Genomic DNA, 25,539 nt, shown 5'->3' with positions numbered 1-25,539 from the left:
ATCTCTCCCCACAAGGTTGCTTTAGGGGCTAAGAGCCTGGAAAATTTCATTTCTAAAGATGTGCTGCTTTTGGTGAAATGAGCAAGAGCCAGGGCTTCCGAAACCACCAGGCACATAGCTCACTGCCCGCGGAAATCCTGGAGCTCTGAGATGGGTCTGTCCATTTCTCCCACGATGAGGATTCAGGCAAAATGAAATGTGCATATTAGGAAACGCTGACAGAACAAAATGTTAGTTCATCTTGGAAAAAAACCTAAATTCTAGATATGTGAGGTTTTTGTTTATTTACAACCGCGTGTGTTTTTCTTCAGGGTTTGGCTTTCTTTGCAAGGAAAAAATTCTTTAAGAAAATTCCGAGAAACATTTATTCTCCAGGTGCCAATTTTTTTAAATGTATATTCCAGTTTCTTCTGGCCTTAGCTCTTTTTTGTTTCCGAATTTTCGTATTATAGGATATTGTGTTTGTGCAGCTATACTGAGGACACGGGAAAAGGAAATGGATTGAGCTTGGAGCCTAAGTAAGTTAAAATTAAGAGAAAAGATTTAAAAATAAGGATGTAAAATAACAGAAGGACAAACAGAAGTTACAAAATCTTCCTTAGATCTAGAAATTTCAGAGAGCTCCCTGGCCAAGCTATGTCATTAGCAGGTTTGCGTGGAGGTGATCTAAGAGGAGAAGTAACAGCCTTGGGCTGTTTTACTTGATACACGGAGGACTTCTGTGACCACGGGGCCACCCACTCACACTGGTAATCCCAGGGTTATTTACAAATGTTCCAGAAATGTGGCTTCTTTTACATATCCAACCCTTTAAATAATCTACAAATTATATCGCCAAGGGTCCTCAAAGGCAATAATGCCTTTCCCAATTTTTCTAGGCTTCAAAGTTCTTGATTCAGAATAACACTGGCATTTGCAACTGTCACACCCAATCAAGGCAATTCAACTTCAAAGCACTCTTCACTGCCTCCATCCCAGCCTCGGGTCTACCTTCCAGGAAGAACTCTTACACCTTACTATGTTTCCTGCTGCCTTTTTTCCCTCCCCTCAGTCCTTTGGGTCTAGAGGTGCTCACAGCTCAGCTGCAATGAAGCCCAGGGTCATGGGTGCTATTCCTTGTGGTTCCCAGACCTCTCTTTTCGTATATAGTCCTCACACATCCCTCATTTTAAAGGCGAAGAAACCAACAAGCAGCAAAATCAGGGCCTGAGCCTATTCTGTCAGATTTTAGGCCTGTGTTCTTAACCATTTTGCTCATGCACTAAAGGGAGGGGCTCGAGAATTGAACTTTGGGCTTCAATCTGACTTTGCATTCTCTCTGTGGGGTGTCTGGTTGGCCCTACCTGCCCCTGCACGTGCAAGTGGAACCCTCTGATGGGACCCTGTCTCTCCACCCCCAGCTCCCACAGGCAGGGTCTAACAAGTAGGATGCTACTTGGGCCAGGCACAGTGGCTCACGCCTGTAATCCCAGCACTTTGGGAGGCCAAGGTGAGCAGATCACCTGAGGTCAGGAGTTTGAGACCAGCCTGGCCAACATGGTGAAACACGGTCTCTACTAAAAATACCCAAATTAGCTGGCCGTGGTGGCAGGTGCCTATAATCCCAGCTACATATGGGAGGCTGAGGCAGGAGAATCGCTTCAACCCAGGAAGCGGAGGTTGCAGTGAGCTGAGATCACACCACAGCACTCCAGCCTGGGCAACAAAGTGAGACTCCCATAAAAAAACAGTGGTGCTAGGGGAGTACCAGCCACAGCCACGTGGGACACCAGGTGGTGACTGTTATATTTTATTTTGTGGTAAGGACACTCAACATGTGATCCTCCCTCTTAACACTTTTTTTTTTTTTTTTTAAATGAGACAGGGTCTCTCTCTGTCACCCAGATTGGAGTGCAGAGGTGCAATCTTGGCTCACAGCACCCTCCCATCTCCCAGACTCAAGAGATCCTCCTGCCTCAGCCTCCCAAGTAGCTAGCACTACAAGTGCATGCCACCATGCCCAGCTAATTTTTTTATTTTTGTAGAGACAGGGTTTTGCCATGTTGCCTAGGCTGGTCTCGAACTCCTGGGCTCAAACACCTGTCTCTGCCTCCCAAAGTGCTGAGATTACAGTTGTGAGCCACTGTGCCTGGCATCTTAACACATCTTTTTTTTTTTTTTTGAGACGGTGTCTCACTCTTCACCCAGGCTGGAGTGCAGTCGCGCCATCTCGGCTCTCAGCTCACTGCAAGCTCCACCTCCCAGGTTCACGCCATTCTCCTGCCTCAGACTCCTGAGTGGCTGGGACTACAGGTGCTCGCCACCATGCCCGGCTAATTTGTGTGTGTGTGTGTGTGTGTGTGTTTTAGTGGAGATGGGGTTTCACCTCGTTAGTCAGGATGGTCTCGATCTCCTGCCCTCGTGATCCACCCACCTCGGCCTTCCAAAGTGCTGGGATTACAGGCGTGAGCCACCAGGCCCGGCCAACACATCTTTAAGTGTACACTACACTACTGTTGACTATAGGTGCAGTGTAGCACGGGAGGTCTCTCAAACACATTTATCTTGCTTCACTGAAACTGTATGTGCCCAGTGATTAGTAACTCCTCATGCCCCTCCCTCCAGTCCCTGGCAGCCACCATTTCCACTCTTTCATTCTATGAGTTTGACTATTTTAGATACTTTGTCCAAGTGGGATCATGCAGTATCTGTCTTCCTGTGCCTAGCTTATTTCACTTAGCACTGTGTCAATGTCCTCCAGGTTCACCCATGTTTCACATGTTGCAGAACTCTCTCCTTTTTAAAGGCTGAATAGTATTCCATTGTATGCACCTACCGTGTTTTCTTTATCCACTCATATGTTCATAGGCACTTAGCTTTTTTCCACCTATTCAGCTATTGTGAATAAGGCTGCTATGAACATGGGAGTGTTCATCTCTCTTCAATATCTTGATTTCCATTTTTTTGGAATTGCTAGATTATATGGTAGTTCTATTTTTAATCTTCTGAGGAATTGCCACACTGTTTTCCATAGAGTCTACACCTGCAAATCCTCCCCAGACCTTGCCTTTTTGATCTGTCAATGACATACAAATGGCCAACAGGCATGTGAAAAAAGGCTCAATATTATTAATCATCAGGGAAATGCAAATCAAAGCCACAAGGAGACGCCACTTCCTACCTGTTGGGATGGCTATTACCAGGCAGTGATTTTTAAAAAGTATTTCTGTATGGATTTTTTTTTTTTTTTTGGAGAGAGAGTCTCACTCCGTTGCCCAGGTTGGAGTGCAGTGGCTCAATCTTGGCTCACTGCAACCTCTGCATGCTGGGTTCAAGCAATTCTCCTGCCTCAGCCTCCTGTGTAGCTGGGATTACAGGTGTGCACCACCACACCCAGCTAATTTTTGTGTTTTTAGTAGAGATGGGGTTTCACCATGTTGGCCAGGGTGGTCTGAAACTCCTGGCCTCAAGCAATTCACCCACCTCAAGCTCCGAAACTGCTGGGATTACAGGCATGAGCCACCACACCCAGCCCCATATGGATCTTAATAGTATTTCACAGTTTTCGTTTTTGTTTTTGTTTGTTTGTCTGTTTTTTGAGAAGGAGTTTTGCTCTTGTTGCCCAGGTTGGAGTGCATTGTGTGATCTTGGCTCACTGAAACCTCCGCCTCCTGGGTTCAAGCGATTCTCCCGCATCAGCCTCCAGAGTAGCTGGGATTACAGGCACCTTGCCACTACACACCCAGCATTTTTTGTATTTTTAGTAAAGACGAGGTTTCACCATGTTGGCCAGGCTGATCTCAAACTCTTGACCTCAGGTGACCCACCTGCCTCAGCCTCCCGAAGTGCTGGTGTGAGCCACTGAGCTCAGCCTCTGTCTTCATTTTTAATTGGCCAACATACACATAGTCATTTGGTACCTCCTGGCCTACGTAGGCCAGGAGGAGGTATACTGAGCACTCATGCATTTGTCAAGTATTTGTTTTGCACCTACTACATACCAGATACTGAGTTTGACACTGGAAATACAATGCTAAGTTAAGAACCAGTTTCTGCCTTCAGGAGCTCAGAGTGGGCGAGAGAGGCACATAAAGAGATAATAATGACATAGGTGACAGGAACAAATCTGCAGAGGCTATTCTGGGTAGACAAGGGCCTGCAAGCCAAGCTGCCTGGCGGGAGGGGAGGAGGTAGACGCCTATGCCTCGTCTCGGGGAGGAGCAGGAATTTTATGGGAGAAACGGGGGGGCTGCCGGCAGGAGTGGCCGCCCAGGAATAAGAGCATGCGCCATAAACCAGCAGTTGATTCGAGCATAGAAGAACAGCTTGCTGCTGCGGTGCGGCATGTAAGCTGGTGCGCAGCGAGAGCTGAGGTGAGGCCTGGGAGGGCTGCGTTCCCCACCCTCAGGTGGGTGGTCTGTCTTGCAGGTAGAAGGAAGCCCCTGAGAGGTATAGACAGAGGGGCGACAGGGACAATTGACTTTGCAGCAGAGACATTTGAGGCAAGAAGACAAATCGCCAACTTGCCTCAGCCAGAGGAGACAGGGCGGCCTGCAGTGGAGCTGGACGGGGGAACAGACAGTTTAGACACAATCGGGCAGATCTGGCGTAGGACGGTGTAAACAGCGAAGGCCAGAATGCCTCAAAGGTCCCCAGCATGGACTAGAGATGACGTCCACTGCCTGAAGAATGCAGGACAAGGAGCAGGTGGCCGGGGTGGCCTGGCTGTGTCAACCACAGCACCTGGTAATTCCAGCTCCCTCTTTAGTGGACGCTGCCTGCTCAGAGAGGTGACTCCAGGCAGTTCTTTGTAGGCAGGGTGAATAGGAGAGAGGGCAGCGGAGCCAACTCCCCGAGGCAGCCCCATCCCTGGTAATTAGCTCTGATAATTACACTGGATCTTGCCTAGGTGTCCACCGAACAATAAAAGAAAGCAGGGAAGAGGGCAGAGCATGGGCCAGGAGGAGAGACCTCCACTCAGTGGTGAGGCTGTGAGAGGAACCCATGCTCACGGTCGCATCAGTGCTCGGCCTTCCAGTTCATTCCACACGAAGCTGTGCAACAAATCCCTCTTCCTTAAGGCAACCGTAGAGAATCTATTCCACGCAACCAGAACTGCCAACGTCCCACAAAGGATAAAGATGTGATTCCTTTCAGGCCGGGGAGAGCTGGACCAGGTACACGGGAGGGATTCAGGTGAAGGCAGCCAGCAGGCAGCTGGAGTTAGAGGCCTGATGCCAGGGACTGGTGTATCATGGGGGTGCTGGGAGACAGCCATCAGCACATGCGTGAAAACCAGGACAGGAGACGCGATCGCTCAGAACAGGTAAGATCACTCAGCTCAGGGGTCACACACAGACCCGCCACGGACCCGATCTGGCCCATGATGTGTCTGGCCAGCAGCGATTCCAAACAGACACGACTTTGAGTGACCAGAGACAGGCGTTGATCTAGCCAGATTGCCACAGCCCCCAAAGTCCCCACGGTCTTGGCGTATTCAAGCATGCATGTATGTGGATGGGGACCAGACTCAAATTCCCTGGAAGCCTGGCATGGCTGGCTGGCTGGGTAAGCACAGCTAGTTTATCTGCTTCTTTGTATGTGCCAGCAAGCCCCTGGCATGGACAAAAATCACCCAGCTGATCACACATTAGGTCATCTCCCTGGCCTTCCACCTGCTCAGCTGGTGACTTTGAGTCAAGGGTCAAGGGTGGAGCTTGGGAGAAGGCCACTTTGAAAGAGGGGAGGAGCCTCAACACTGTGAGGTCCTGCTGGGCTGCAGAGCTGCAAAAGGGACGCAAAAGGTGTGGGCCCTGCCGGCCAAGGCCCAGAGGCTGGACGCTATGGAGCAGGTGGATTCCTCCTCCACAGCTGCTGCAGGAAGGCAGGGGAGAGTGAGTAGTCTGACAGGTAATCAGGGAAGGCTCCCGGGAGTAGGTGTGACCTGCATCTACAGCAGTGATTCAGGCTGGGAAGCTAATATTAATAAAACCGCCTGTCAGGGAGTCCTCTGGCTGTCACCAAAGACTGAGCACTGACCAGGTCCCAGGCATGGAACAGATGGTCAGAGTCCCTATTCTCATGCCATTTACATTCTAGTTGGGGGTCAGGGGGACAGATACCCAACACTAACCTTCAAAATAAACAGCAAGTGTAGAAGATACCAGGAAAGGTAATTTGGAGCTGGTCAGGGGAAGCCTTGCATCCCTAATTGAGAAAATTCCTTTCTATGCACCGTTCTCTGTGCCCAGGGTTGCTCTTCTCCCGCTGTGCACAGATGTGACCTGCTCTCCCCCAAAGCCCCGTGCATGGGTCTATGCTCAGTGATGTCTTTCTTGATCCCACCCGGACAGGGCAGGCCCCCAGCTTGATGTTCTCCAAGTTTCTCAGGCACCATCATCAAGGCATGCATGTTGGTTTCTATCTGTCTACATCCCATTGTTTTCTCTGATAAAGTCTGAGCCCCCCAACGGTGGTGATCCTCATTCCTTTTTGCAACCCTGATCCTAGACCAGTACATAGCATGCGCTCAGCAAAAGGTGGCTGGATGCACGAGTCGTTCAATGTCTGTGTTTCAAGGACTGCCACCCCCCACCCCACTCGGTCCCTCTCCATACAGTTCTCATTCTTCACAGTCCAGCCCACCTCCCTCTAGGGTTCTCTTAAGAAATGTAAAGATATCGGCCTATCGGCCAGGCACAGTGGTTCATGCCTGTAACCCTAACACTTTGGGAGGCTGAGGTGGGTGGATCGCTTGAGATCAGGAGTGAGTTTGAGACTGGCCTGACCAACATGGTAAAACCCCGTCTCTACTAAAAATAAAAAATTAGCGGCCGGGTGCGGTGGCACATGCCTGTAATCCCAGCACTTTGGGAGGCCAAGGCAGGCGGATCAAGAGGTCAGGAGATCGAGACCATCCTGGCGAACGTGATGAAACCCCGTCTCTACTAAAAATACAAAAAAATTAGCTGGATGTGGTGATGGGCACCTGTAGTCCCAGCTACTCAGGAGGCTGATGCAGGAGAATGATGTGAACCTGGGGGGCAGAGCTTGCAGTGAGCCGAGATCACGCCACTGCACTCCAGCCTGGGAGACAGCGAGATTCCATCTCAAAAAAAAAAAAAAAAGAAAAGAAAAGAAAGAAATGTAAAGATATTATGGCTTATTATCATGATTATGTTTACCTTCACACCTTGATAATGAGTCCCTGAAGGACAAAGCCTGTGCCATATCTAGTATTTTTTTTTTTTTTTTTGAGACAGTCTCACTCTGTTGCTAGGCTGGTGTGCAGTGGTGCAATCTCGGCTCACTGCAATCTCTGCCTCCCGGGTTCAAGCAATTCTCCTGCCTCAGCCTCCTGAGTAGCTGGGACTATAGGTGCACGCCACTGCACCCAGCTAATTTTTGTATTTTTAGTAGAGATGGGGTTTCACCATGTTGGCCAGGATGGTCTTGATCTTCTGACCTCATGATCTGCCCGCCTTGGCCTCCCAAAGTGCTCAGATTACAGGCATGAGACACTGTGCCTAGCCTAGTATTTCTTTTCTATCTATCTTTTTCTATCTTTTTTTTTTTTTTGAGACAGGGTCTAGCTTTATCATCCAGGCTGGAGTACAGTGGCATGATCATAGCTCACTGCAGCCTCGAACTCCCAGGCTCATACAATTCTCCTGCCTCAACTTCCTGAGTAGTGGGAACCACAGGCCGTGCACCACCATACTGGGCTAATTTTTTTTTTTTTTTTTTTTGGTACAGACAGGGTCTTGCTGTGTTGCCGGGCTGGTCTTGAACTCCTAGGCTCAAGAGATCCTCCCACCTTGGCCTCCCAAAATCCTGGGATTGCAGGCATGAGCCATCATACTCAGCCTATATCTTTCATTAGCACTCAATAGTATTTTATTTTTTTATTTTTTTATTTTTTTGAGATGGGAGTCTTGCTCTGTCACCCAGGGTGGAGTGCAATGGCACAATCTTGCTCACGGCAACCTCCACCTTCCGGGTTCAAGCGATTCTCCCACCTCATCTTCCCAAGTACCTGGGATTACAGGCACCCACCACCACGCCTGGCTAATTTTTGTATTTCTAGTAGAGATGAGGTTTCACCATGTTGACCAGGCTGGTCTCGAACTCCTGACCTTGGGTAATCCACCCACCTCTGCCTCCCAAAGTGCTGGGATTACATGTGTGAGCCACCGCACCTGGCCTCGATACTACTTAATGAATATCTGTTGATTGATTATTCTTTGATGAACAAGAAATACTTTGTGTGAAATATTCATGCTTGTGTGTGTGTACTGACTTAAGAAGTTGTACTGAACATCCCAAAATAGGTGTTTACCCTGAAAAACGAAAATCGAACCAAATTTTCCCAAGTGTAGTACTTTCTCAGTTATTTTTGCAGTAAAGTCTCCTGATGGCCAATGGCATCCACTGTAAATGACACTACTCAAGGCAGACTGGAATGAACACAAGGAAACTTCAACATGCCCTGGGCCCACCTAGGTCCAGGGCCTCAACCACTGCCTCCAGGGACTTCCTTGATGCAGAGCTCCTCCCACCAGCAACTGCCCATCCGATGACAGAGCTGACAGGTGGCGCCTCTTGCTCCCAGCCTGAGTCCTCAAACCAGAAGCTGAAAAGTGTGTTTGAAGAAGTACTTTTCACAGTAGGGGGACTCGCAGCGTCAAAGATTTTATTCTGGGGGCCAGAAGCTATCACCTGGTCCAACCCCTTGTTTAGGAGACAGGGAAAGTGAGTCCCAGGGAGCTGAAGAAGAGATCTGGGCATCCATCCAGAGCTCTGGTCTAGAAAATAAAAGGCTACTTCAAGCCAATTCTACAGATATATATTTTATCTATCTACCTATCTATCTATCTATCTATCTATCTATCATATATATATATATCTGTGTATATATATAAAAAATTATTTTTTTTGAGATGGAGTCTCCCTCTGTTGCCCAGGCTGTAGTGCAATGGCGTGATCTCGACTCACTGCAACCTCCGCCTCCCAGGTTCAAGTGATTCTCCTGCCTCAGCCTCCCGAGTAGCTGGGCTAATTTTTGTATTTTTAGTAGAGATGGGGTTTCATTGTGTTGGCCAGGCTGGTCTCGAACTCCTGACCTCAAGTGACCTGCCTGCCTCAGCCTCCCAAAGTGCTGGGATTACAGGTGTGAGCCACACCCATGCTTGGCCAATTCTACAGATACTGATAGAGCACTGGCATTGTGTGAAATGCTGATCATGGAGTAGTAAGACAGACCCAGGTCTTGCCCCTCAGGGTTCCACAGTCCAGCCTTATTTAAATGGGACAGTGGAACGTTTACTTTTCTACAGTAGAGAAACCACTTCTAGAGAATGTGTCCTGTAAATGTTTTTGTTTTTTTTTTTTGAGGTGGAGTCTCGCTCTGTCGCCCAGGCTGGAGTGCAGTGGCGCGATCTTGGCTCACTGCAAGCTCTGCCTCCCGGGTTCACGCCATTCTCCTGCCTCAGCCTCCCGAGTAGCTGGGACTACAGGCACCCGCCACCTCGCCCGGCTAGTTTTTTGTATTTTTTTAGTAGAGACGGGGTTTCACCGTGTTAGCCAGGATGGTCTCGATCTCCTGACCTTGTGATCCACCCGTCTTGGCCTCCCAAAGTGCTGGGATTACAGGCTTGAGCCACCGCGCCCGGCTCCTGTAAATGTTAATAACCACAGCTACCATGTACGGAGCTGTCACCATGCCAGACACTGGGTTATGCAATTTACATATATTATTGTCTCATTTAATGCAGTTCTAAGCTAACTTTTTCAATCTTCAATTTCCAGATGAGGAAGTAAATGCATGAAAGATTAGACCACTTGCTTACATCTAAGAGACAGCACAGAATTTTACTCTATTTGTGCAACTCCAGAGCCAGGTCATATTAACCTTTGGGACCTCCATCCAGATGTAGCACTGCAAAGCTGGGGAAACACCATATCCGCATGTTCTCTTTCAGAACCTACCTCTGCAGTCAGACTGCCACGATTTTTCTATACTATACTTTTGAAAACAGAGCCAGAGACAAGGTCATGTGACCTGCCAAAGACATGAAGAACAGGCCGGGCGCAGTGGCTCACGCCTGTAATCCCAGCACTTTGGGAGGTCGCAGTGGACAGATCATGAGGTCAGGAGTTCAAGACCGGCCTGGCCAACATGGTGAAATCCCGTCTCTACTAAAAATACAAAAAACTAGCTGGGCGTGGTGGTGCGCGGCTGTAATACCAGCTACTCAGGAGAGGCAGGAGAATTGCTTGAACCTAGGAGGCAGAGGTTGCACTGAACTGAGATCGTGCCACTGCACTCCAGCCTGGGTGACAGAGCAAGACTGTGTCTCAAAAAAAAAGAGAAAGAAATGAAGAACAGCCCAGAGGTCTTGCAGTTCCAAAATCAACGTGGAATGTTCTACCCAGTCTGTGTTCCTGAAGACAGATGGGAGGAGAATGGCCAGGATCATGATGGCCCTGTCTGTGGAGAGAGGGCCTGGAGAAAAATGAGGGTGCGTCTGTACTGAGCAAATCCCAACAGGACGGAGAAGCCTTTTGCCAGCGCTACGCTCCCATGCAAAGCTGCAAGAGGATACAAAAGCAAAGAGTTCCCTCTGGCGAGGCCTTGCAGGGCTCTGTGAGGCTGGCCAGGGCACAGGAGTGCCTCGCTGACTGGGAGAAATTGGGAAATAAAGTTCACAGATATAAGTGAATTTTCTAAACACCTGTGAAAGTGCTGAGACTTATTTTATTTTCTGAAAAAATATTTGAACACAACAGTTCACACTGATAACTGAATAATCATCAGTTAATGGTAACCCAGGACTCTCTGTTTTAGTCCAACTGGAAGAAAAGGCCATGAAGGAGAATAGAAGTCATTTTTTCAAGGAAAAAGGGCGACTTTTGCCTTGTGTGGAAAGTTTTCCTCAGCCAGCAAGTCAGAGGAAAGGAGACACAGGTGTGGAGCCTGGCTCCATCAGGAACTGTGTGAGTGACACTGGGAAAAAAAGTCACCCTCACTGAGTTCAGTTTATTCTGTGAATGGGGATAACAACACCCACCTTATATAAATATTGGAACATATATCATGTATTCCATATGCTAATATGTATGATATATAAAACACACAGATATACAGACAGGTGATGGATAGATATAGATAGAGACAGATGATAGATAATGATAATGAAGATAGATATAGATAGAAAGATAGATGAGATGGATGGATAGATAGATGGAAGGATGGATGAATGGATAGACGGATAGATGACAGATAGAAAGATGAATGGATTCATGAATGGATGGATGGGTGGATGGATGGATAAACAGAAGATGGATGGATGGAAGGATGGATGGATGAATGGATAGACAGATAGACGACAGATAGAAAGATGAATGGACAGATGGATGAGAAAGATGGATGGATGGATGGGATGGATGGATGGATAGATGGATGAGATGGACGGATGGATGAGATGAATGGACGGATGGATGAGATGGATGGATGGATAGATGGATGGATGGGATGGATGGATGGATGGATGGATGGATGGATTGACAGACAGATAGCTAGATAGACAGAAATATGGATGGATGGATGGATGGATGGATGGATGGATGGATGGATGGATGGATCGATGCTAGAGATGTAACATCTGAAAGTTCCAGTGACATAGTGAGCATTAAATGCTGGTTCCCACACCCTTATCCCCCTGTTCTCCTTTTTATCCCAACTCCATCTCCTCCTTCTCAGGTTCCTCCAGCTGAAAGACGCTGAAGTGCAAGGGCAGCCACACAGCATGGGGAAGAGCAATGTTGAGGTGGAGAGAGAAGCAGATGAGCCCTGAGGACTTACCCCAATGTCCCACACTCTACCCATCAAAACGAAGCAACATATTTTAAAATTTTGGGCAACATCTCAGAACCACCCACTAACAACCGTACACCCTGACAGAACCTTCTAAGCCGTTACGGAAGGGACAGAGGGAGACGCTGCCTCTGGTCATTATTCTGAGCGCTGTATTATGAACATGATGACAGAATGCACTCGACCTGCTTTAGAAGTCTGATCTTTGTATGCCAGTATTTCTGAACACTTAGCCAAGGAACCCTCAATTCTAAGAACAGCACCAGCTTTCCTGAGAATGCTTGCTCAAAGGCATATTTGTTTAAGGAATTTTTTTTATACAGTGAGGCCAAGCTGCCATAAAAATGACCGAAACAACAAATCCCCAGGTATATTACACACTAGGCAGGCTTCAAGGCCAACCCAGGCCCAATAGGGGTCTGAAAAACACAAGCAAAATCAATCCACTCTGGGCATCGCTCCTTTGGACATCAGAGTGTGTCCACATGTAGCGACCACTGGGTGGCCACTGTCTGTCCTCTGCCTTGGCACTCGGTCAATATTTAACAAATATTTATTGAATGAATGTCTGCACCCTGTAGGAAGAAATCTGAATTGTATTAATCTTACTCTGTATAATATGACAGACTTTAAGAAATAATAAAATAAAGCAAAGCTTTTAAAAGCTGATAAATCTTTTGTACTTATTTGCAAGGCCGACCTAGTAATCAAAACAGGTTTCAGCATATTATTTGGATTTATAACATTTAATGGCCAATGAGGCCTGAATCGTTATAAAAATGTAATCTAATTATTTCAGTAACTGTATATTTGACTGTGCGCATTTCCAGAGCTTCCTCCTTGCAAACTTACAAGAGAGCAGGCCGGGGAAACTAGGAACAGTTCACATATTAAACCATGCAGAGGGTGACTCCAGCAAAGTACTGGTGATGAAAATGCAAGGAGGATAAATGCCTGCTGCACCCCCTGAGGTTTAGATAATGTCTTGCAAACTGAGAAGGAGTAAGCAGATTAGGAAAAGATTTAGGGGAAAAAGGAAAGGGAATACTGGAGAGGAAAAAGGAAACCCATTCCTTAGAAAGTTTATGCACGACTGAAATTGAACACTGGCGGGGAGGAGGGGAGGGAGAACAAAATACATCTCCAAGCATGACTAGCGAGCAGCAAAATCCACGTTTTGATTCCTGCGTTAGTCAAATGGACACCACCTCAAGAAAGCGCGGCGCATCTGTGCAGAGCACCAGCCTCCTCCTAAAGGGCAAAACACATCTGCAGGAAGTTGGGAAAAAGCCACTTTCAGCGCAGCTCATGCTAACAGTGAAACTGAGTGCACACCGGGGACAAAGCAGATGAGTTAGTTCTCATGAGGGGTGGATTTCACACCAAAGCACGAAGACTGCAGACATCCAATCTGGAGGCGATTAGCACCAAGTGCTAACCAATGATGCGGAATGCATGGAGGATTTCCAAGTTTGATTTCTGCAGCTTGACTTTGCTTACTTGGTGGTTAGGCTCTTCCTTCCTCCCTTCCTCCCTCCCTGGCTTCCTTCCTTCTCTCCTTTTTCTCCCTCTTTCCCTCCCCGCCTCCCAGTTTGGATGGGTAAGCAGTTACGCATCTGCATAGGCTGACAATGGCACCTGGGCAATGTCTTGCTCCCTCCATCCCACTGGCTGAGGCCTTGCACTGCACTTTCGGCGTGTCCTCTTCGCTGAATGCTCACAATGCACTTCTGAGATGGTCTAGAAAATAAGCCCTTGGAACGTGGACGGCAAGGAGACCAGACGCGGGAAGGTGGCACCGTGCACCACATTACACGGTGTCGCGTTGAGTCGTGGGCTTCTGATCAACTCTTCCAAGGATCCTCCCACCCATGTCCTCCAGGGTTTCCCTGACTTGCTGGTGTGCGGTGGAATCCCTCCCCTCCCAGCCTCCATCCCTGCTCTCTTCGTCACAAATGGGGCCCGAATCCACCTGCTTGCTATCGTGCCACCCACCGTGGAGCTGGGCATTTTCCCCTGTGCGTGTTCTTTGTTCTTTTCACCGTCTATGCCCTGCCGCTGTCCTGCTGAGTGCTGCTGCTATGCAAATCCAACACATACTTAAAACCATAATAAAGAGCCCCTGATTCTTCCCGTGTGCACAGTATCCTGTAGGGGAATGAAAAAATCCTGATAATTCAGAGATTATATTTTCCCCATCCCCAAGTTTGAGATATTAAAATTTTAAAGCTCGATAAAGTCCTTCAAACTCTATTTTAAACACTATCTTTCTAATTGAATGGCACCTCTTTTCTCATACACAAACAGCACTTTTTATTTTCAGATAACTGGGTCTTGAGAGGATAGAACCATCAATCTCTCTAGGCAGATACTGAAGACAGAGCCCTTCCCTCGGCCTGGACTACCTCTCTCCTGGCAGATTCTCACCCATCTTTCCAAACCCAGGTCGCTGTCACCTGTCCTGGGAAGGCTTCCTCAGGCAGAGCAGAGTCCCGGCTCTGTTCTAGGAGCTGCCCACCACCTCCCTCCCATTTCAGACAGCTGGAAGACTAGACTGTAATTTATCTGTTTACTGTCTGTCACCTCCAGCAGACAGTAAGTGCCTCCTAGGCCAGGCTGGTGATAAATCCATCTCTGCATCCCCATCAACCTGCCTGACACATTTTAGGCTCGATAAATGTGAGTTACGTGAATGGATGTCAATCTCCTGCCTTCCATTCTTCAGGCTAAATATCCCAGAGCATTTAGCTGCTATGTAAATGACAGCTTCTAGGAGATGGGGCTAAGATGAAAACAAGAGGGCACAGGAAGTAAAATGTTTCTCCGTCTGGCGTGAAGCCACGCCATTCAGGGCACAAAAGTGATGGCTGTGAGTCACAACCTTCCGACTTCTCGCTCTGTGGTGCCCTCTCTACCTCACGGCCTTTGAAGGCAAAACCACAGAAGTTGGTGCATTCCACACAGCCTGAGGTCATTGGCAGGGAGCTGCTCTCCTCACCATCTAAATGCCCGATTTCCCTCAATTGCACTGCTTGTGAAGTTTCCCCCATCACTGTTGTGTGCCTCCTGCACCTGCTCTTTGACACCAGAGTATTTTGAGGGGTTAGAGGTAGAGTAAACCAACTGTCACAGACAATGACTCAAGTCCCTTGCCTCAGCTTAACAAAGCTGAAATATGGCCCAACTTCTGTCTCCAACTAAAGCTGCAGGGAGTCACAACCCACAGGTGGCATTTAGCCATCCCCAGGATGTACCCAGCAGAGAACATGATGGGGAGACGAGGTCCTTTCTGAAAACCCTTGGAAAGCAGCCAAACCGAAATGCAATCCATGAACTAAAATCGGTCACCCGGGAATCATAACAATCAATCAATGCCTGCTGAAATCAAACAACAATGCGGGAGTGATCATGGGAAAGGGTGGGTGGCCGGTGGCTGGTCTTTAAAGCAGAAGAAAGGAGGGGTCATAAGAACTGGTCACTAGGGGCTGGGCATGGTGGCTCATACCTGTAATGCCAGCACTTTGGGAGGATTACTTGAGGCCAGGAGTTCAAGACTAGCCTGGGCAACATAGTGAGACCCTGTCTCTATGTTTTGTTTTGTTTTGAATTAGCTGGGCATAATGGCACACTCCTATGGTCCCAGCTTCTCGGAGGCTGAGGTGGGAAGATGACTTGAACCCAGGAGGTCAAGGCTGCAGTGAGCTATGATTGCGCCACTGCACTCCAGCCTGGGTGACAAAGCAAGACCCTGTCTCTAAAAAAAAAAACAACAAAAAAAAAACAAAAAACAAGAACTGGTCAGCTGTGCTCACCAGCCAATAGAAAGAGCTGCTCAGCGGAATCATCCTTCTGTGGAGAAGGTGGCCTGGAGACCAGCACAGGCTTCATGAACGTATCTAAGGCCACCCGCCTCCACTGCTCTGATACCCTGTTCCAAAAGAAAGAAAGCTTCTGCTTTTCATTTGATTTCTCACGGAGCGTTTCCTATAGGGGAGAGAACATGTTTGTTTGTTGACACGCATATCCAATTACCTTTTGAAGCAGGAACTGCATTATGATTTAGTCAATGGACAGTCCAGTCTTTTTTTTTTTTTTTTTCCTGAGTCTAGTTACTGTGAATCAATTCACAAAGATGTCTGAACAAGATGAACAAACAGATCAAACTGAGTTTCCAAATTTCTAAAGCCAAAATCCAGACCGTGGGCCCACAGTGGCCGGAATGAGGCACTGTGCCCCACGTCACAAAGCTCATGAATATAACCAGGTGACTGTTGCCCGCTGGCCACGTCAGTGAACAGTCCCTATTAAAGTCAGCACTCCTCATACTGATAGGAGTAACAGCCATCACGACCCCCCAGGGCTTGGGGCTGGGGCTCGGTGACCACGCTGCATTCTCTTCGGGGGATGCTTGGGCTCAAGTTCTCCTTGGAACATATGTATTCCATCAAGAGTCAGCTGTCAGTTGTTCAAAGGGATGGGAACTGCCTTGGCGAGGATCATCTTTTGTTTCAGAACACGGATATAAGCATGCAGACTAGGCCTTCCCTGTTCCATTCTTCCAAAGCTAATTCAGCTGCATGCACAGGCAAATCGACATTTATGTGAGCAAATTTTAAAAAGTGAGCAATGTGGAGGCCCACTAAAGAAAGCGGGGTACCACCAGGGTTTTGCCTAGAGTTTCTTCTAGGCAGAGAGGTCTGAGGTCTCCCCACCCATGGCCAAGTTCAGCCCACCTGTCCAGCCTGCTCCTGTGCCTCTGAAATGCCTGTTCCAATTTGGGAGTGGGAATCTCTTTAGGATCCTTCTCCACTGTTAGCCCACATTCACGGTGTCTCCTCACAATACACAGCGTCCTTGAACATAATTTAGGCAAGTGATCATTAAATAATCATTTAAAAAAATGAGTATTCTTCAAGTTCTGAGAAGAAAGGCGAGCTAGATGTTATCACAAAATCAAGATTGACCTGTGAGATGCCGAGCTTCATCTCGATTGAGGAAATTTGTGCCTTGGACCTTATGCTATCTTGGCTGAGCCAAGCCTGTCATACTGGACACAACACGCTTATCACAAAGCCCAACCCACGCCATCCTCAGTCCTTCCCAGCAACATAAGCTATTCGAGCAAAGATGTTTTTTGCAAGTCCTAATCCCCAAAGCAAGATTCCTGGCAGGATAAGAACCCATCACATGAGTTTTTAAAAATGAGTGTCCTTGGTAGGAAAAAATATTTCTCCTTCCAAATGATGAATAGTAGATAAATGGAGACCAAAAGAGGGCCAATTTATCAAGTGCACACACCAGCAAAAGGAGGAATGTTTACATGGCGTGCAAGAGGAGAAAACTTGGTGCCGTGGCCTGTCACGGCCACTTTGGCTGCAGTCTGATATCTCAGCGTGACAGGTTTATCAAACAAAAATAAGAGTGCTACGCTCCAAAACACTGCAGGGGCTGACCTCTTTTCCATTACAGCAGCTGGGAAGAATGAGGTGCTCCGTGCCTTCCCCGGGGGAGGCGGCCTCCCTGGCATGCTGCCTGTTGGTCATGGACCGCTCAGTGGCCTGGTGCGTAAGTCTTTAGATGGGAATGGGAGACCAGGCATGGAGGACCCACGGGAAGGAGAGAGTCTGAGAATGAGACACACGAGTTCTGATGTCTAACGCTGCTTAAATCCAGTGCCTATCTCTGACATCGACACAAACTCAGGCTACAGAATGGTCAGAGGATAGCTTCATGAGCCCTCACGCAGGCCGCAGCACTTTGCTCTGGTCCTTGCCTCCCTCCCCATCCTGTCTGATGCTCTTATCTCTCTGCTTATCCAACCTTCTAGACCCACCTTGATGGTGCTTTTCCTTGTCCTCAGTGACCACTGCATTCTGTGACCTACCATAGCTGTGCACGGGCCTCCCTGTACATCAGACCCCCAGCCACAAACTTATCATTCTTAGTGTCAACAACCAGCATTTATTAATTGCCTTCTCTATTCCAGGCACCGTGCAAAGGGTGAAACATGGAAAGATGATACAGACTCGATGCCTCTCAACAGAGTACCAACCATCTGTATGGTGAGAAAAGATGAATTTGTAAGGAGATTAATCTACTGAAAATAAAGTTGAGGCTGGTGGTTCTCCAACTACAGCCGTGTTATGTACTCAATCATACCCAGGATTTGACCTATCACCCATAGGAGTCTGAACATCTTACAGAATACAACTGAGATGCCAAGAGTCCATTCATTCTCTGCTTGGGACTCACAGAGCTCTAGAAGGCACCTGAAAAAACAGAAGCCCAGGCTGCCATCTTGAAATCTGACACAGTCATGAAATTGATCTGGGACTAGTCTCTGGGGCAAAGCTATTGTGACCAGGAAACCATCAAGTGGAAACTTACCAAATTTATACTCAAAGATATATGGCATGTGTTTGCTTAATACTACACTTGAACCCTGGCAAATACTGCAATGTATATGGAAATCATAAGGGTTTGGGTGCACCACTTGTCAAATCATACTCAGAAGTACGTGCCAGTATCTCTATCCCAGACCTTTCCTGAACACTACACGTGCATACACTACTCAGTGGGTATCTCCCAAGGGTCTCAAGCTTAACATATCCAAAACCAAACTATTGATCTCACCCACCCTCCTAAATCGGCTCCTCTTCCATTCCTCTCTCTTTTTTCTTAACCATCAACACAGTTATTTAAGCAAACTCCTTGGATTGAGACTTAAAGACTCCCTCTCCTTCATCCTCCACACCCAAAATAAATCTGAGATCTCTCCACTCTCTCCATAATCACTGCCTCCCCAGGAGAAGCACCTCTCACCACTCCTCTGCCCAGAGCTTCCCACTCAATCTTCACCTTCCACATTTTCCTTCCAATGCTTTCTTCAGAGTGGCTGGAATAATACTTGAATGTGAATCAGACTGGATCACAACACTGCTCAAAACCCTTCCCAATGCCCTTGGGTTAAAATCCAAACTTTTACCCAGTCTCTCTTTGTTCTGGCACTAGGTTACTTCTTGCATGTCACCTTCTGATGTCCTGTCTTGATACTATCTTTAGCCATGCTGGCCCTCTTTCCAACGTCATCCTACCTATGGTCCATGGCAGACATGGTTAGTTGCCTAGAAGAACTCTGCTTTCACTCAAGGCTTCTCCCCACTGTCAACTGCTCCACTTGGCCAACCATCATGATCCTGTTTTCTTTGCCAGTGACTGGTTTAGGAAAGATACCAGAGAGCTTGCTCTTCTGTACTTTCTCTACAGCATGTGAGGCCACAGCAAGAAGGTGGCTGTCTGCAAGTCAGGAAAAGAGCCCTAACCAGGAAAGAATTGGTTGACACCTTGATCTTGGACTTTCAGCCTCCAGACTGTGAGAAATAAATATCTGTTGTTTAAACCACGTGGCATATTTTTGTAGCAGCCTGATCTGACTAAGACATCATTGCTCAGTTTTAAATTGCGTGTCCCAGTCATTCTAAGAAACATCTGCCAATATCTGTCAATATGTGCCTTCCCAGAGCTGTACCAATGCCCCACTCCCACGGCTGTGACTTCAGGGAAATAATTATACAAACAAACTCAAAGGGAGTCCACAGACATTCATGCAGACCAACTCATGGTTCAACGTTCAGATAGACATAAAGGAACAAATAACCAGAAGGTCAGAAAAAGGGCTACTTTCCCCAGCCCCAGGGAAGGTTTCTCTAGATGACTGATACTAGCTTCAGTTCTTTGCGGGAAGAATGGCCTAGCATTTATTTCCTTAAGCCTTCCATAGTTAAGCTGGGTAAGGCAGAACCTCTGATAAGATTTCTAACTGAGGACTTAGAGCCAGGGTGAATAACATGGGGCTCCTGTCCAGTGTCTGCTTACCAGGACAATGACCACATCCCCCGAGAAAATGGTATGCAAAATTGTGTGTGTGTGTGTGTGAGTGTGTGCATGTGTGTGGGTGCCTGTGTGCACGCGCATGTGTGGGCACGTGCGTGCGTGCGCATGTGTGTGCATGTGTGTGTGTGCGCCCATGCGTTGTGTGTTGTATGCATGTGTGTGCGTGTTGTGTTCATGTGCTGTGTGCGTTTGTTGTGTGTGTGTTGTGTGCATGTGCTGTGTGTACGCGTATGCGTGTGTTGTGTGCGTGCGCATGTGTGCGCGTGTATATGCGTGTGCATACATTCATGTGTGTTGTGTGCGTGTGTGTGCGTGTGTGGTGTGTTGTGTGTGTGCGCATTGTGTGTGTATGGTGTGTGTGCGTGTGTGGTGTGTGTGTTTTGTATGTGCATGTGTGTGTTGTGCGTGTGCGTGTGTGGTGTGCGTTGTGTGTGTGGTGTACGTTGCGTGCACGTGTGCGTGGTGTGTGCGCACGTGTGTTGTGTGTGTGTGCGTGTGTTGTGTGTGTGTGTGTGTTGTGTGCGTATGTGTGCGTGCACATGTGATCTTATTAGGGGATAGAATCCACAACTTTCATTAGATTCTCAAAAGGCTGTGAAACACACCTCAAAAGGATAAAACTGCAAAAGGTGATCAATGTCCTTTGAAAGGGAAAGCATTCTGTAAGTGCAATATGTTAGTTTTAAAGCTCAGACGAATCGGCCCTTTGCCAATTTCCATAAAGGAGAGTCCTTTAGGCCAGGTATATCACAATGGATGAAATTCTCCTGTGATAATGGCAAGAATCTACAGGCACTGTTACCTAAACTCACACTAAACTACAAACGCAGCCCACTTGAATGCTGGAGAAAGGCCATCTGCTGCTCAGATGCTGCACCAGAGCCAACGTGGTGGTGGTGGAGGGATGTTTCCAGCATTCCTGGAGGAGGAGAGGATGCCACACACTGCCAGAACTTTCTCCAGTCACCATCCCCTGCAGTCTCTCATTGTGTGCAGGGGGCTCTTTCTGCAAGGAAATGCTCCCTCCTTGGGGATGATGAAATGGGGAAATTCATTTCCTAGCAATAGCAGAAACAAGTTGGCCTAAGCCTACCCTAAAAGTATGTTCCATAATAAGTGTTTGAAAGTATAACTTCTAAAAGAAATTGTAATTTTAAAATAACTTTACAGTAGACTTAAGCAAAACAAATAAAACAAATAAGAAACAAAACTGATGATCCTGAAATAACTGCAACAAGCCTATGGCCTAGAATTGCATTTCCTGGGTTATGGAGATAAGACGTCTGAGAAGAAATGAAAAATCTAAAGCCTAAATTGAGATTTTCATTGCATTTTTTTCTCATGATTTCTTTGGGAGATGTACTATTTCCATGGTGGTTTGTGTCCACTAAAAAGCCAAAATGGCACATGAAAAGAGGCTTAATTAGCTATTAGAAATATGCAAATTGAAACCCCCAAGGAGACACCACTTCACACCCATTGGGGGCTATTACCGAAAAAAAGGAAAATGGCAACCGTTGGTGCAGATGTGGCAAAACTGGAACCCTTGTGTTTGCTGCTGGGAATGTAAATTGCTGGTGCTGCTGCTACAGAAAACTGTATGGCGGCTCCTCAAAAATTCAACGTAGAACTACCACATGGCCCAGCAATTCCACTTCTAGACAGAAACCCCAAAGAAGTGAAAGCAGGGATTCAAACAGGTATTTCTACACCTGTGTTCACAGCAGCATTATTCATGATGCCAAAAGGTGGAAACAAGCCAAATGTCTATCAATGGACCAAGGGGATAAAGAAAACATGGTCTAACCACACAACGGAATATTACTCAGCTTTTAAAATGAAAGGAAATTCTGACCCGTGCTACACTACGGATGGGCCTCGAAGATGTTCTGCTAAGTGAAATACACCTGACATCAAAGGACAGACACTGTGTGATTCCACTTATATGAGGTCCCCAGAAGAGTCAAGTTCACAGAGACAGAGAGTAGTGCAGAAGTTCCCAGGGGCTAGGGGAGAAGAGAAAAGGAGTTTTTATGTCAGGGGTGCAGTTTCAGTTTGGGGTGATGGAAAAGTTCTGGAAGTGAACAGCAGTGTTGGTTGTGCAACACTGTGAATGGACTTAATGCCACTGAAATTACCCTTCAACACAGCCCTGAACTGTACCCTTAAACTGTACCCTTAAAAATGGTAGGCCGGGCGCGGTGGCTCAAGCCTGTAATCCCAGCACTTTGGGAGGCCGAGACAGGTGGATCACGAGGTCAGGAGATCGAGACTATCCTGGCTAACATGGTGAAACCCCGTCTCTACTAAAAATACAAAAAACTAGCCGGGCGAGGTGGCGGGCGCCTGTAGTCCCAGCTACTTGGGAGGCTGAGGCCGGAGAATGGCGTGAACCCGGGAGGCGGAGCTTGCAGTGAGCTGAGATCCGGCCACTGCACTCCAGCCTGGGCGACACAGCAAGACTCCGTCTCAAAAAAAAAAAAAAAAAAAAAAAGGTAAATTCTGTTTCATGTATATTTTGCCAGACAAACAAAAACTGGCCAGTAGAGGAAGAACCCAAGGCGGCAGGTGGTACTTACAAGATATAGGCAATCACCCCGATGGACCAGCAGTCAACAGCTTTGCTGTAAGGCTTCTGGGCAAGGACTTCAGGAGCTGCGGAAAGACAAAGACAAGAAACAGCCTGACAATTTACATGCCTCAGACTGAAGACAGTTTTTGGGGGTCTGCTATTTGGCCTGAACTTTCAGTGAGTATAAAAACTGAGTAGAGAGACTTGACCCATTTTTTTTGCTCGTTTTTTTTTTTTTTTTTTTAAAGGAAGGAAGATAGGGTCTTGCTCTGTTGCCCAGGCTGGGGTACAGTGGCACAATCATGGCTCCCTGAAGTCTTGACCTCCTTCCTGGGCTCCAGCAAATCTCCCACCTCAGCTTCCTAAGTAGTTGGGAACACAGGTGCATGCCACCATGCCCAGCTAAGTTTTTTCTTTTAGGAGATGAAGTCTCCGATATTGCCTAGCCTGGTCTTGAACTCCTGGCCTCAAGCAATCCTCCCACATCAGCCTCCCCAAATGCTGGGATTATAGAAATGAGTCGCTGCACTCAACAGAAGAAATATGAAGACACTACAGTATCTAAAGAATGTAAATAAAAACATAATGAAGAGGGGTGTGCTTGTGTGTGTGTGTGTGTGTGTGTGTGTGTGTGTGTGTGATGCGAGATTACTGATGGAACTCAGTCAGTCAACAAACACATAATACATGGCTATTTTATGGCAGTGCTGTACTAAGCACTGTAACTTAGATCAGCCTGATGTAAAAAGAAATACTTATTTTGGGGTCTGGAGTCTGTGACGTCACCTCAAGTCACCTCAAGGCAACATTTCTGGCCTCTGTGTAGGCCTTGCTGGGTGCTGTGGGGCCATAAAGGTGAAGCCCCTCCCGGGGCCTTCCTGGAGCTAATGGTGCCATGGAGCTCAGAGTTGAGGCCAACCCTCTGAAAATCCTGCTTCAGGCCTGCTCCTAATTCCTTCTCCAGGGTTTGGGGAGGGCGTCAGCATGCTCACTGCATTTTCCCATCTCATCTGTGAAACAGGAAAACTGCAATTCAACCGTGCATTCTTGGTTCTAAAGCACTCTTCATCAAGAGTTATCCATGCTGGGGGCTTGGACTTGCTCTGTACTGATCCTAACTCCCTGTTCCTGGCCTTGGGGCTTGTTCTATACCGATTCTCTCTTTTCCTGGCCTTGGGGCTTGTTCTATACTGATCCTGACTCCCTGTTCCTGGCCTTGGGGCTTGTTCTATACTGATCTGACTCCCTGTTCCTGGCCTTGGGGCCTGTTCTATACTGATCCTGACTCCCTGTTCCTGGCCTTGGGGCCTGTTCTATACTGATCCTGACTCCCTGTTCCTGGCCTTGAGGCTTGTTCTATACTGATCCTGACTCCCTGTTCTTGGCCTTAGGGCTTGTTCTATACTGATCCTGACTCCCTGTTTCTGGCCTTGAGGCTTGTTCTATACTGATCCTGACTCCCTCTTCCTCGCCTATGGCCATCGCCCAGCATTGGCTACCCACCCATTCTGGCAACCAGCCGCATCTGGCATAGCTGACACTCAGTATATGTTAGTACAAAGAGTAGATAAATACAAGAAGAGGCAGTGAATCTGAGTAAAATATCCTTTGCCCCCAAACACATCTGATGGCAGTGTCTTTAGCATAGACTTTCCCGCAAATTTTTAAGGATAGAGAAAAATAGCTAGAGCTGAGAAGGTGCCTGTTAGATGCTGAGTTAGGTCTTCTTTTATGATGTATTAACTCACTCACCCCAACAATAGTTGATGGGAAGTGCTAGTAGCATGATCACTATTATTCCCAAATTACAGGGGAGGACGCAGAGGTATGAGAGGTCAGGTAAGTTAGTCAGTGTTACCCAGTGGGAATGTGGCGTCTACACGAACTTCCTTTCAGAAAAGACTTCACTTATATTAAGTGACTGCCATGAATTGGGTCTTGGGTGAGTCATTTATAAATGTTTTCTACTGCAATCCTTTGAACTCTGACAACTATCATGATGGGCACCTGATAGGTCAGAAAAATGAGCCTCAGAGAGGTTAATTAACTTGTCCCACATCACACAGCTAGACAGGAAAGAGCTGAGATTTGAAACCAGCTCAATCTGATCCTTGTTCCAGCTCTTTTCACTCAAACATACTGTTTGCTAAGGTGAGAGCATCTTCAGTTGAGGTTTACATGGGTGTCCAATCTTCATTTCCCTGGGCCGCAATGGAAGAAGAAGAATTGTGTTGGGCCACACATAAAATACACTAACACTAATAATAGCTGATGAGCTAAAAAACAAAAATCGCCAAAAAATCTCATAATGTTTTAAGAAGATTTACAAATTTGTGTTGGGTCGCATTCAAAGCTGTCCTCTGGGGGTTGGACAAACTTGGAAATGAAAAGTTCTTTTGTAGAAAAATGAACTGGGAAATCCTCTCTTTCATCCTGTTGACAATAAACATATTCCTGAGCAAGAACAGGAAGGCAGACAAACCACGGCCGAGTGCCTCTGCTTATGGCAGTGCGGGATGCGCTCCACAGATAATCCTCCACACTGGCTTTAGTCTCCAACTCCCCCAGACTTCCTATCAGATTGTTATTTTTTCAAAACAAGAGCAAAATAAATAAATCTGCACATCCTTTCTTCACTCTGTTCACCGTCAACGTGGCAGCAAAATGAGAGACAGAACTACAGAGGAAACTCACACCTGGGAGGGGCCGCCCTCGGATGGCTGGGCGATAGCTGACTCTGCCGTGACTGCTAAGAGTATATTTCTCAAGGCTCTTGTCTTATGGGAACTGACAAAAGGGTGCCATTTACCACAGTTAATGTCTTCCTGATGTAGGAGGCATGTTCTCCCCACGCTGGCACTCTGGTCCCAGTGGCCAAACGAACACAGAAGGCGTGAGAAGCAACAACATCTGCAAGGACCCTCCAGGGCCGGCCTCGCGGCCTGATGGAAAGTGTCCACGAGGCAGAGAAGGCTCCTAGAGCAACGGTGGACCAGCTTCCCCTCCTGCAGAGCTGACAGCGTGTGTCAGGAGGGCAGAGCCAAGCTGGGGATGGAGGCACTGGGTTCCAGATCACAAGAATCTGCAAACCTCTTCAGCGAGATGGCGTGGCAGCCTGGCCTGGCCACTCCACAGAACCAGATGTCAAACAGCACAGAGGTGCTGGGAGCTCACGGCAAACTTCAGGGCACAACCTCATGCCCTGTGCCAGGTGCTCAGA

The 25,539-nt window shown here is 47.4% G+C and overlaps 1 protein-coding gene and 1 long non-coding RNA gene across 6 annotated transcripts in view; one reads left to right on the top strand and one right to left on the bottom strand.

Moving 5' to 3' along the window:
- CAMK1D (calcium/calmodulin dependent protein kinase ID) overlaps positions 1–25,539 on the bottom strand; it is a 489,620-nt gene that overhangs the window by 23,894 nt on the left and 440,187 nt on the right. For all 5 annotated transcript variants that reach the window (XM_028825991.2, XM_028825993.2, XM_028825992.2 and 2 more), the window contains one exon: positions 22,327–22,402. In XM_028825991.2, the coding sequence (XP_028681824.1) occupies positions 22,327–22,402 (76 nt within the window). The remainder of the gene's footprint in view (positions 1–22,326; positions 22,403–25,539) is intronic.
- LOC114669893 (uncharacterized) lies at positions 4,289–12,527 on the top strand. The gene is made up of 4 exons (XR_003719175.2): positions 4,289–4,352; positions 5,137–5,305; positions 9,787–10,974; positions 11,741–12,527. It is a non-coding gene; the product is annotated as an uncharacterized LOC114669893 (long non-coding RNA).

Source organism: Macaca mulatta, chromosome 9, assembly GCF_049350105.2.
Source record: "Macaca mulatta isolate MMU2019108-1 chromosome 9, T2T-MMU8v2.0, whole genome shotgun sequence".
Classification (NCBI taxonomy): domain Eukaryota; kingdom Metazoa; phylum Chordata; class Mammalia; order Primates; family Cercopithecidae; genus Macaca; species Macaca mulatta.
This window is presented reverse-complemented; position numbering and strand designations above follow the sequence as displayed.